The 13,250-nt window shown below is 40.8% G+C and overlaps 1 protein-coding gene across 2 annotated transcripts in view; it reads left to right on the top strand.

Moving 5' to 3' along the window:
• LOC149158306 (preprotein translocase subunit SCY2, chloroplastic-like) overlaps positions 1–13,250 on the top strand; it is a 389,240-nt gene that overhangs the window by 282,204 nt on the left and 93,786 nt on the right. For both annotated transcript variants that reach the window (XM_089436189.1, XM_089436188.1), the window contains 4 exons: positions 1,255–1,371; positions 1,616–1,751; positions 2,331–2,454; positions 2,588–2,694. In XM_089436189.1, coding sequence (XP_089292315.1) covers positions 1,255–1,371; positions 1,616–1,751; positions 2,331–2,454; positions 2,588–2,694 — 484 coding nt within the window. The remainder of the gene's footprint in view (positions 1–1,254; positions 1,372–1,615; positions 1,752–2,330; positions 2,455–2,587; positions 2,695–13,250) is intronic.

Below are 13,250 nucleotides of genomic sequence, written 5' to 3'. Positions count from 1 at the left end.
GTGATGGCCATTATAGATTCATTGTGTAGGCCGAGTGTCATCACTATTGTAGCTAGGTTAAGGTCATTACTATTGTATCTATGTAGCAGGAGAACATGCTGACTGAAGATCTAAGTGATGCTGACGACATGGGTTGAGGACGTCATTGTTCACTATTTTGAAATTTCCTAGTTCATGTTTGGAGATGCCTTAAGGCAAATTTTGAATGTAGTATGACAATGGACATATATCATGATTCTTATTAATATGTGAACTCCGATTTGCACTTGATATCAAACTAGAAATTTTGACATTTCAATGTGAATGTTGAATGTTCAATGATGTGCATGTTTAAATCTTTGAAGTTTAAATCATAAATATTTTATTTTTCTTGTTTAAAGTTGGAAAATATACAAATTCATATATATACACCCAACGAACCCATGTATCCTCTTTCAAAAGGTGATGTACCCGTCCCCGAACCCATGTTTCCTGGCAACATAGTATATAAATTTTGGGGGGCTTCTTAAAATTTTCCTTGCTCATGTATGCCAAACGCCATAATCATCTATTGTGAATGAGCTGAGCAAAATTGTGGTAAGCATCATCAGTCTACTTTCTATGGAGAATCATGTCATCTATTGACTTGCTGTCTGTCATCAGGATAATAGGAGAAGGAAGTTTTCTTCTAGTTACCCCTAGATGTTAGAGGGTAACAGTGCCTTTGTTTTATATTTTCTGGTTACATTTTGTAATTTGGATTCATTTTACACGTGCTAATATATCATTTTGCATGGTCGTTATCTCTTTGTTTTTTGGATATTGAAGATTCATAGCATCTGGATATATGTTGACATGAAGATGCTGCAAGTGGTCCTTGAATAGTAGTGCCACATGAAGCTTCTTCCTTGCTCCATTGATTGTGTTTGACCTTTTAGAAACAATAATATGTTTTCCTCTTTTGATTAGCTTGTATTTTTCTTTTTTACCATTCCTTGATTCTATATGTAGTTAAAGGGGAGTCCAGATTTTATTCGTTCTATGTAAATGGGTATCCATTGGTAGTTTCTAAGAAATTTGGTTGTTGGGATAAAAATTAAAGTGTTACAACCCTTCTAGTTTGGATTTGTTTCAGAAAAAAATCAAGATATTTAATTTGGTTCATGTTAAAGTAAGCATATGATCGGACCTGCTGTCTAAAACCATAGTTTGCAAATGTTTTAACTTTTTCTCACTGCTCCTTTTTTGACTTTTTAAACAACTGGAATTTTGTAGAGAGGGTGCTTCACTTCCTGAGGTTGAACCTTACATTCCTTTCAATATCAATCCAACAGGAATGCAACCTGTCCTTACAACAACATATGTTTTGGCTTTGCCTGGCATCTTAGCAAGGTTGGTCTTATTTCTCCTATTCTCTTGTACTGTCAGTAATTGTTCCTTGTAGTTTTGTGGAAGAGTATAGACATTGATCCATCAACAATCATGAGTCAAAATGATAGTGTTGTTGGGTACTGCCTCACAAGATGAAGACTATATTTATAATATCAGTTACAATTTCATCAGTATCTTCTTGCAATTTTATTTCTTCAGCAATTTTTTTAAAATTTGTTTTTTGATACATATCATTTGCATGCAGCCTTCTAAAGTCTCCTTTTTGGGAAGGGGCAAGAGATATTCTCAATCCTGCAACTGTGGCTGCTTCTGGATCTAAGCCATGGCTCTACTATTCCTTGCATGCTTTTCTAGTCTTTTCATTCAATCTATTGGACATTGTAAGTAACATTTTACAGGTTAAGCATGAGACTGCCCGTCTTTCTCTTCTTTTTGTTGTTTCAAGTCAACCAGAGCATCGTTTTCAAATTACAAATCTTAATATCCTTGTATGTTTTTCTTTCTTTAGAAGAGATACTGTATCATTTTTCTAGCTATGTTATAGTTGAGGTTAATTGATTCTTATGACCCTTCTTAAGAAATTGTGAGATAGATTGAGTATTCATTTAGTATTCAATGCTTGATGTCATGCAAGTTAAATACAAGTATCAAGTGCTTGTGCCTATAAAATTATTGGGCCAAGCTAGGTCGAATAATTTTGAAGAAACAAAAATGTTGCAGCAGACAGTCATAGGATAGGCAGCCACGATGAGTGGCCCAAATGTTACAACTTGCTCCCTACATGGTTGGTAGTGAGTTTCAAATCAGTATAGCAGGAGGGCTCACCCCTAATGCACTATTTGCTTCAAAGTTTTCGTTATTATATTTAGTGACTTGTTCATTTGATTACGATTGTTTCATAATTATATTTTAAATAGGTATTCACAATATAGACTTGTGATATTTTGTTTGCTATTCAGGCCAACTTGCCTAAAGAAATATCCAATTACATGATCAAAATGGGAGCGAAAATACCTAATATTAAACCTGGTCGTGCCACTACAGAATATTTGGCAAAGGTACAAGCTTCAACACGTTTCTGGGGTAAGTTCACTCTTCTATTTTTACCCCATTTGATTAGCCGATATTTTCTTTGCTTTCAATTATAGACATGATTAAGAATTCAAATTTGCAAAGAATATATCCAAATGCTATGATGTTCTTATGATTTATGTAGGAGGATTGTTACTGAGTCTTTTAGCTACATTATCAACGTTGATGGATCATCAATTTCGACATATCAATGAGGGTTTCTCGATTGGATTTACTTCTGTTCTTATAATTGTATGTTCTTCGAAACTCACTACCTACTATTAATGTATAACTTTATAATTTGATCCACTGAAGCTAGATATTAAATGATTTTGTTAATATCTTTCCTTGTATTCATGGTAGATGTTCTAACAACATCATATCATAATAGATATGAACACCTGTACTTTGTCACTAGTCTTAACGAAGAATTTAGAACTAATTTTACTTGGATACAGGTATCAATATCAGCATATTAGTTGTAGCAAATACTCATTTCCTCTATCTACTTCATTTTGGCCTTCAAACATCCCATCTCCAATGTTTCTTTCATGGGATGTCCATGTTAGTTTGTGGTGACCTCCTTTCCCAATTACAAAGAGAATTCACAAAGGTTGTCCATTGTGGTATTTTCTATTACTGCTTTTGCAACAATCCAGTGCACTAAAAGGGCTGGCGTAAATGCATGTGGTTACGTGCTAATGAAAGGCTTTGTAAGGTAGGATAGCTTTTGTTAAGTACTTCAGAACTTTTGAAAGAAAGTGTATGTGACGATAGATGATGATAAATTCAGAAATTTTGATAGTAGAGTAGATGAGGGAATCTTCCTTGGATATTCAACAAGAAGTAAAGCTTACAAATGTTACAATAAAAGACTACAGCAAGTTGTGGAATGTGTCGTTGCTTGAATCCACACTTGGGATATTGTGGAGAAAATCTTTAACTCCACTTGGTGTGTCCTTCTGGGCAAGTTTCGGGTTGAATTGCTGTGACTCAAATCGCAATTCCTCTGTCTAGATTCTAGGCTACCTCCTAGAGAGCCAAGACGGATGGGCCCTATGAAAATAACTAAGACTCAACTAATCTATGCTAGATAATTAAGTTCTAGGAGTTAAAATTTAATGATCAAAGATACATTCAAATTAAATTAATATAAATTTGCAGCAAATGAATTCAAAACATCATAATAACAAAAACCATCTACAAGGAGATATTGCAATAATAGTGTAATGTCCCAAAAAGGAATAACAGTGCTGAACAAGCAAAATACACATATGACACACAAAAATTCATACAATAATTAAATACCCATAAAATTGCACCAGAACTGTGCCAAACTGGGTCATTTTATTATCAAAGGAGAGTAAAATGCATGGAATGTGTGCACCTGGCTTACCAAAGGAACCTAGACAATCCCCAGGTGAGAAAAATGCGGCCCGGATGCAAAGGAAAGACTTCTCCTCAATGTTCTGCGCTGGTCCTAGAAATTCTACAACTCCTGGCTAGAAGAAATACCTGTTTGAACCTCCAAAATTGGTCAGAAAATTTCACCAAATTAATCCTAATCTCTTCACCACAGACCCAGAAAAACCCAGAAAGGGTTTGGCCTATCTCCAACCCAAAGTCAAACCCACAAAATGGTGCAAATTCCCTAGCTAACTAACAATTCGCCCTGTTATAAGAATTAAGATTTCAGACTCTAATATCGCTTGGAAAATTCTGAATTTTCAGCCACGGAATTCTCTCACAAAACCCACAAAAACCCAGAAATGGTTTGGCCATATTTTGACCTCCAAACATTGATCCCCAAAAGGCATTGCGCAGTCCCTAGCAATTCTGCACTGTCTGCTCCAAAGACACGGCTGAAAATCTCACCTTTGGTACTAAAAAAATTCTGCAAATTTATATTTAAGGCCCTTGTCAAAAACCTAGAAAAACCCAGAAATGGTTTGGCTTGGATTTGACCTCCCAAAATCGACCCCCAAAAGGCCCTACACTCTCCAAATTTGTTGAAGTACACGGCCTGCCAATGCACCAGCAAAATCCTTCTCAGACACACTTTGGAAAGGTAGAAATCGACTCCACCAATACTTTCCCTATTTCTCCCGACAAGCAATATCCCTTTGGAAGAATGTTGCGATGGCCACACTAGATACAATACTGTGTCCTCTAGAAATACACACTACTGGGGTGAACTGAATACAAATGCTGGAAATTTCTCTACAAATATCCTCTAGACGATAATGGATGAACCTCTCTAGGGTGGCACCCGAAGTCCCCCGAAGAAAGGTGAGTTCTCTGCTTGGAAAACACTTGCTAAACAACAAGTGACCCGGCTAAATAGCGTGAGCAACAAAATCAAATTCAATAAGCCAAGAATGATGAAATGAGGAGTGTTGCATTCCTTTTACGAATTTTGTGGAGCTTTTTTCCCTCCATTTTCCATCCTTAGTGGGTCACTCACTAAGCCATTGATTTTCCTCTCATGCAATTCAAACTATTGGTTTAGGAAGTGTTATTTTCCTTATGTGAACAAAACCAAAATAACTTACTTCTAAGTCCTAAGTCTCTTAATAAAATCGAATGGGCCCACATCCCCTCCAAAATTGGCCCGAGGGCCCAAAATGTAGAAATAAATCCCGTTCCAAAATAATTTAAGAAGGGACATTACAGTGCTCCCCGCCAAAAATTGCTTGTCCTCAAGCAATGCCTGAACAAGTGCCCTCTTTGACTATTGATCACCACTATAACCACCAATAATACCAAGGTCCCAAATATGCAATTGAGTCATCCCCAATGTCAGCACTGTCCCGACATGGAGGAATCCCTCGATACCAAGGTTACAAGCCATCCTAATCAATGTGAATCACACCTTGATTCACTCGCTATCCAACCAGATACAGGTACCAAAAGCCCTCTGCATACTAGCAATAAGGAGAGCACCATGATAATGAAAGAATCTGTGCAACTCCCCATGAAATTTCCCTACTGAGTAGTCCATCTCATGCACTACAAGAGTAAACTCCCGAAGATGCAATCCAATCCTGGTGAAATTGAACCCTTGTCTAGCCTGGCCTCTCCTGATCTCCTCCTGTCAATCACCTTGCCACACTAGTGAAGTTCCCCACACCATCAATGAATCACTAAAACCAAATGGAAGAGTTGGATGACCCTCCCTTGTAGAAACTAGCTCACCTCTACGGGTAGTTGAACTACTCAACCCTGTTATGCCAAAATCCCTTGCCCGTCGCAGAAGGAACCTATCCTGCTGACATCGTGACACTCTGGTCATGAATGACTGCCTAGCATGCTCGTACCAGAGCCTCCTCTCCCATAACTCTTGGCCATAATCTATGTGATGATCGAGGCTAGGCCAATCTTGCCAAAGTGACTCAACAGTGCAAGCGCCTATCACTCCATGGCTAGCCCAAATCTTGAGCAACAATCTGCCTTGTCCTATGGTGATCCCCCATGTGTTCGCCTGTGAATGAATCGGTCCACTTGTTATCCCAACCATGCTCACTGAGGAGTGGAGTATCCCATCAATCTACGGGATCCCTGGATGCCATAACCATACTGGAGGTCCACAACCCCCAATCCTCTCTGTCTGCTGCTGTGATATGCTGCTAGCTATTGGGACCCCTCTGTGCCCTGTCTCTGCCTCCTGTAGGTATCCAATAGGTAGGCACCGAGCATCAAGAACCTGTGCCGCAAATATCCAGCTGCTCTGTGCCTGCCAAATCACACAATGAGATATGCTATCCCAGCTCTTGATGATGTACCCGGGTACTGGCAAAAGCCTAGGCATCATGCTGCCAACAAGGACTACCATCCTCCGCACCTCACGATCACCTAACGCCTCAAGATGTCCAATTGAAAAAGCACCATGTAACTCCCTCACAGTCATCTCCCCAAGTGTGAGCCTAAGGGTGGAACATATGCTACCTCGACAATCATCCATGCCATCCTTAAACATGTAACCATCAATTCATGCACCTACCAAGTGTCTCAACTGGAGAGTCTCCTCTCGGCCCATGACATGCAGTGTCTCATCCAACTGCCTATGGTGAGTCTCCCATGCCTTGCTGCCTGAATGGAGAGTGTCAAAGGGAAACAACCAAACTCTTTGCGACTGTAAGCAACATTGGAGGATGATGGGTGGGTATGTCCCAAAGAGTAAGATCAAGAGTCTGTTGGAATGCTCAAGAGTAATCCTACGGACGACCCTCTCTCTTCCTCGGATTTGCTGATAACTTCCTTGAGGTCCTGCCTCCACTAAACATGGTGTCTCCAGATGCTCAACAATGTCCTCATCGATCCTAGGTGAGTTGCGTCTAATGGTACACCTACTGTCCCTGTCCATAAGTCTCCCTAGAGGCAACACTCCAAGAGCTTGTTGTGCCACATCATGTGACATTGCATACCACCAAGTACCACCGCAGTCCTCGACATGCTACTGTTTGCCGGAACCTATCCCTGTACACCACTGGATACCCCCTGTGACAGCACTGCAGCCCTAATTCTCGGACGTGTGAGAGGTACCTTAGAGAATTAGGGTCCTTTTCCTTCGCTAGAGAGATAGGCTTCTTCGCTTTACTTGGGTGGCCTTGTAGGCCTAGTTTCAAGCCCAAACACTATTTAATGGACTGTTTGTCCCCTGTTGTCATACCCGCAGACTTAACCACCTTTTCTTTGCACGTGTGACTGTTTGTAGCCCTAGAAACAATCCTCTTCACTTCGGTTTTTCTCCTCCTTCCTTTGCTGCATTAGGAGGCCCCTTCTTCGGCCTTTGTTACCCTTTCTCTTACCTCTTTTCTTCACAGATTCTAGAGCTCCTTCATTGACGTTGTAATGGAGTGGACAACCTCTATATGTAGAGGACTGTCCCTCCTTTTAGGTTGACTAGAAGGCTGATTTGTAGACTGTTTGCAGGCCGACTTGTTATGCTTACTTTGGATGGCTTCTTTGGTGGTGTCACATGCTTGGAGGAGACTCTTTGATGGTTCCTTTGCTTAGGAGGAGACTTGACTTTGCTTGGAGGTGTATTCTTTGACTTCTATACAAACATATACATGATGCAACATGCCCTTAAGGTCTTCAACATTTTCTATTGATTACTTGACTCACCTATAACACTTTAACTTGTGGTAGACCTATTTCAATGAGCAAGAAACTTATTCACATATATTATAAAAATAATATTTCTTTTCTCGAATAAATACAAATATCAAAAGTTGTTAATTTTAGGCAACAATGGTATGTTCTATGCTTTAGAGCAATTTTACTTCAATTTCTTTATTAGCCCAATATCAATATCCAGTTTAGCAATCACATCAACATGATAGTAAAATGCAGATAGAACATAAACATAAACAATAGAAGACAAGCCAAGACAAGAGGACACAAGATGTGGCACTAGCCAGGGACAAACCCCAATGTGGGGAAACCCTTGATCAATTCTTCTTTTATTCTTCAATAGTTCAACAGAGAGAGAATACAATTTACAAATCTGATATTTTGTAACAGCAATAAAAGAGCTCTAACCCGAAAAGTCAACGCTGGTCAATAGGGAAGATTTGACCCTCAACAAAATGGTCAACTTTAGTCAACTTCGGCCTCCAAACAACAACATGAATCAACCCTCAAAACAACCCACAACAGTTCAGTAGAACTTGGTCAAACAGCGAATGTTGCGGTCAGCCCTAGCTGGAGTGAACGCTGGTCAAAGTCAACGTTTGACCTCAATTTTTGTGCCCAGAAATGCGGCCTGCCCAAATAGAAGTATCTCACCCAAAAACGCAGTCAAACAGGTCAACATTGCTAGTCAACGCTGGTCAAAACACTTCCTGAAATTTGGTCAACGCTAGTCAACGCCAAAAACAGAATTTCGTCCTCCTTTCCTTCGCATGTGTGAGAGAAAGCTGCCCAGAAAATGCGTACCCAATCAGATGAGGAGAGAGAGAGATGTGTGAGGATGAGCGTGTCCAAATGAGGCTAAGGCATCATGTATTTATAGCAAATGTTGAGGATGAATAGACGTGACTGTTGGGCTTCTGAGCCTACATAAGTTTGTTGGCCGAACTTGATAATTTCACCATAATCAAAATAAATTCATAACTTCATTTGTACATGTCAGAATCAGATGATATTTGGATCAATCCTACACCTCTCGGAGAGAGGAATCTAAGAAAAATATTAGCTGTCATAAATAAGATGACTCATGTGGAGTTTGGCCCTAGTTTCTAATTTTAACACTCCCTCTGAATTAGGGAGAACTCCATCTGCTAATCCATCTGCCAATCTGTACTATCTCTGCCATCAATGCACTGTTGTACACTGCTTTGCTGAACTATGAAGAAGAAGAAGTGATCGAGAATGTACCATACCATTCTCTACTTGTTAAAATTGGCAACTAGGGCCAAACTCCATGTGGGTCATCTTATTCATGGCTGATAATATTTTTATTAGATTCCTCTCGTCGAGAGGTGTAGGATTGATCTAAAGATCATCCGATTTCGATAAGTATTTATGGAGATATGAATTTATTGTGATTATGGAATAATTATCAAGCCGACCAGCAACTCATGTAGGCTCAGAAGCCCAATAGTCGCAAAGATTCAAACATCAACATTTGTGAATAAATACAGGAGGACTTTTCCTCATTTGCACTCATTCATCTCATCACATCTCTCTCTCTCTCCCCCATGCAGAAAAGAGGCTCTTCTCCTACTGCGCAGAAAGAGACTCTTCTCTCACACGTGTGGAAGGAAGACGCAGAATTTAGGGCTGCAACTGCAGATCAGAAGTTTGACCAGCGTTGACCATCAGACTCTCTCTTAGAACTGCGCTGTAGGTGAATCTGGATCTCCTCTGAAGGCCACATTTTTTGGTGAAGGAATCAAGTCGATCCGACGGTCGGTTTGCAAGATATTGTTTGCCCTAGTTTGGCTAATCTAGGGTTTGCTGCTGCTGATGTAAATCAGAGTTATGTACTATTTCTTTTTGCTGAATTATTGAAGATAAAGGAAGATTTGATCAAAGGGTTTCCCCACATTGGGGTTTGTCCCTGGCTAGCTGCCACATCTTGTGTCTCTTGTCTTGGCTTGTTTTCTGTCTATCATTTAATGTTCTATCTGCAGTTTACTTTATGTACATGTGATTGCTAATCTATGGATAATAATAAGAAAGATAAGTAAACTGCTCTAAGCATAGAGATCAAAGGGTTTCCCCACATTGGGGTTTGTCCCTGGCTAGCCGCCACATCTTGTGTCTCTTGTCTTGGCTTGTTTTCTGTCTATCGTTTAATGTTCTATCTGCACTTTACTTTATGTACATGTGATTGCTAATTTGTGGATAATAATAAGAAAGATAAGTAAACTGCTCTAAGCATAGAACATACCATAACTTAACATGGTATCAGAGCTGAGGTGAAGAGAAAGCCGGAGCAAGAGCAAGAGCAATCACCGAAGAGAAGATTGGCAAGGCTATCCTAAAAAAACTATGGGGTCCTTAACACTCTTCCCTGCCGAAGACAAGCTCCATGAGAAAGCTGACTATCATGGATGGAAGATATCTCTCATTCTAACCTTAGAAGATCAAGGAGTGTTGGGCCATGTGAGAGGCAATATTGTTGAGCCTCCATCAAATGCACTCGCTGATGCCAGAAACAAATGGAAAATTGGCGAAGTCAAAACAAAGAAATAATTCTAGGACTTAATAAAAAAGAAAGGCTGGACCTAAGGGTGGAAGAAAAGGACGATGTTACATTTGCGATAAAGCAGGTCACTATGCCAGGGAGTGCCCTGATAGAAGGGACTCACATTGGGATGATGATCAAAATCCCTCTCATGGCAATCAAAGGAATGGCAAATCAAATAGCAAAAGTAAAAGGAGTGCTGGAAATCAAGGAAGAGGACAACCATTCAAGAAGGCTAGAAATTCCAGGTATGAATCCAACACTGTTGATAATAAGCAGGATGAATATTATCTACCAGTTGCTCTATCTACCTCTGCTCCTTCGGACTCAATGGGAATTTGGCTCATTGATAGTGGTACCTCAAGGCACTTCACTGGTTACAAAGAAGTCCTCCATAATCTGATAGAGAAAGAAACTAACCTAGAAATTGTCCTTGGAGGTAATATGAAATATCCCGTGAAAGGTGTAGGCAATGTCTCTCTTAAATTGAATCAAGGTAATACGATCCACTTACAGGATGTATTATATGTACCTGACCTCAAAAAGAACCTAGTGTCCATCTCGGCAATGGAAGACAAAGGCTACAAGGTGACCTTCAGCAATGGCAAGGTATGTATATGGAAAAATAATGTTAAAGATGCCTTCACTCTTGGGTTTCGAGTTGATTCATTATATCAGGTCGGTGGAAGTCTGATAGGTGTCATATCTTGTGACACATCTCTTCAGTCCAAACTTTGGCATCGTAAGTTTGCCCACCTTCATTATAAAGCTCTACCCGATGTAAGACAAATGGTAACAGGGATGCCCGAATTCGGAGTAGAGAAAGAAGGTGTATGTCTGGGATGTGCCGAAGGAAAGCTCAAAAGGGGATCATTCCCCTCAAGCCAAAGAAAGACCTCTGATATATTACAACTGGTTCACTCAGACTTATCTGGTATGATGCCTGTGAACTCCTTGGGAGGATATTCATATTACCTTACTTTTACAGATGACTATTCTCAAAAGACTTGGATATACTTCTTGAAAAAGAAGGATGAAGTGTTCTCTTGGTTTCGACACTTCAAAGCCTTGATCGAGAATCAAACCGAAAAGAAGATCAAGATCTTAATGACTGATAATGGGACTGAATATGAATCTAACAAGTTTCATGACTTTTGTAAAGAGGCTGGCATCAAGAGGGAGACTACTACACCATATACTCTTGAACAGAATAGTGTGGCGGAAAGGAAGAACCGTACGATTGTGGAAGCTGTCTGTGCCATGCTTCATGATCAAAGACTTCTAAAGTTTCTATGGGCCGAAGCTGCAAACACTGCCATATATGTACAAAACCGATGCCCTCATCAAGCATTGAGTTCCAAGATTCCTGAAGAAATGTTCACTGGTAAGAAACCTGACATATCTCATTTTAGAATTTTTGGAAGCCCTGTATATTTTCATGTGCCGAAAGAGAAAAGGAAAAAATTGGGTGCATTTGGAAAGAAAGGAATTTTCGTGGGCTATGGTGAAAATACTAAGGGCTATAGAATCTATGTAGCTGGTCAGAGGGAAGTCGTGATTAGTCATGATGTCACCTTTGATGAAGATATGGCTCTCAGCAAGGTGGACAATCTTCCGACTTTGAGGAATTCTCAAGAAGCCGACACCAGGGAACCAAAAGAGAAGGATGATGAAACAATGCTTGATGTGGAAGAACCCATGGATCCTATTGATCCAATTGAGCCTTCCTCTTCTAGGAAGAGGCCCTCTTAGCTTAGGGGGCTACTCGATGATGCTGAAGGACACACTGCACCCCGAGGAACCTTCCGTGAAAGCAAGAAATCCAACAGGTATCAGGGATACCTGACCACCATGAGCACGGTCATACAAAATGAGCCTTCATCATTCTTAGATGCCGTCAAGCATCAAGTATGGAAGGATGCTATGACCGAAGAATATGAGTCTATTATGAAGAATGATGTTTGGGAAGTAGTTCCCAGACCCCAGGACAAGACAATTGTCACTTCTAAATGGCTTTACAAGATAAAGCATGCATTAGATAGAAGTATGGAAAAATATAAGGCTCGTTTTGTCGCTCGTGGCTTCTCCTAGAAGGAAGGTATATAGTATGATGAGATATTTGCACTTGTTGTCAGATATACCACCATTCGCTCGATCATAGTCCTTGCGGCTTCACAAGGATGGAACCTACATCAGATGGATGTCAAGACCACGTTCTTGCATGGTTCGATCAAAGAAGAGGTCTGAAGTAACCAGAAGGATTTGAGATTTATGATTGAAAATCTCATGTATGCAGGTTGAACAAGGCTCTCTATGGGCTGAAGCAAGCACTCCGAGCCTGGTATGAGAGGATCGATAGCTACTTGATGACGCTGGGATTCACTAGGAGTGAAGCCGATCCTAACCTCTACTTTAAGGTTGAAGATGACAAACCTCTCATACTTGTGCTGTATGTGAATGACCTCTTTCTAACAGGTGCAGACCCTCTCATTCACAAATGTAAGAGGGAGTTGGCTTCTGAATTTGAAATGAAGGGCCGAGGACTGATGCACTATTTCCTAGGACTTGAAGTCTGGTAGAAGCCAAGGGAAATTTTCCAATCTCAAGGAAAATATGTGGTGAAGATATTGGAAAGATTCGGTATGGTAGACTGCAAGCCTGTAACTACCTCGATGGAGCTTGACTTCAAGAAGTTAAGCGGTAGTGCTGTTGGACTTGTTTTACAAAATGCTACCGAGTATCGGCAACTCGTCGGAGCATTAATGTTCCTAGTGAACTCCCGTCCAGATATATGCAGTGTTCCACGGGGACGCGTCCCCCAGGGTTGGGTGCGCGCACCCCTCGCACCCCACGCACCCGGGACGGGGAGTCTCTTGGGGGTGCGTTTCCCCACGCACCCTTTTTGGGGAGTCTTGGGGAGACGCAAGGGGGTGCGTTTCCCCAGTGTGGGAGTCTCGACTCCCCACGACTCCCCAAAAAGGGTGCTTCTGGGCGTCCCCCTTTAGTTTGGGAGTCTAGACTCCCCAAAAAGGGTGCTTCTGGGCGTCCCCCTTCAGTGTGGGAGTCTAGACTCCCCAAAAAGGGTGCCCCTGGGCGTCCCCCTTTAAATTTG

This window comes from Pinus tabuliformis, chromosome 5_2 (assembly GCF_031772625.1).
Source record: "Pinus tabuliformis cultivar Carrire ecotype Pingquan chromosome 5_2, CPIR1, whole genome shotgun sequence".
In the NCBI taxonomy this organism is placed as follows: domain Eukaryota; kingdom Viridiplantae; phylum Streptophyta; class Pinopsida; order Pinales; family Pinaceae; genus Pinus; species Pinus tabuliformis.
This window is presented reverse-complemented; position numbering and strand designations above follow the sequence as displayed.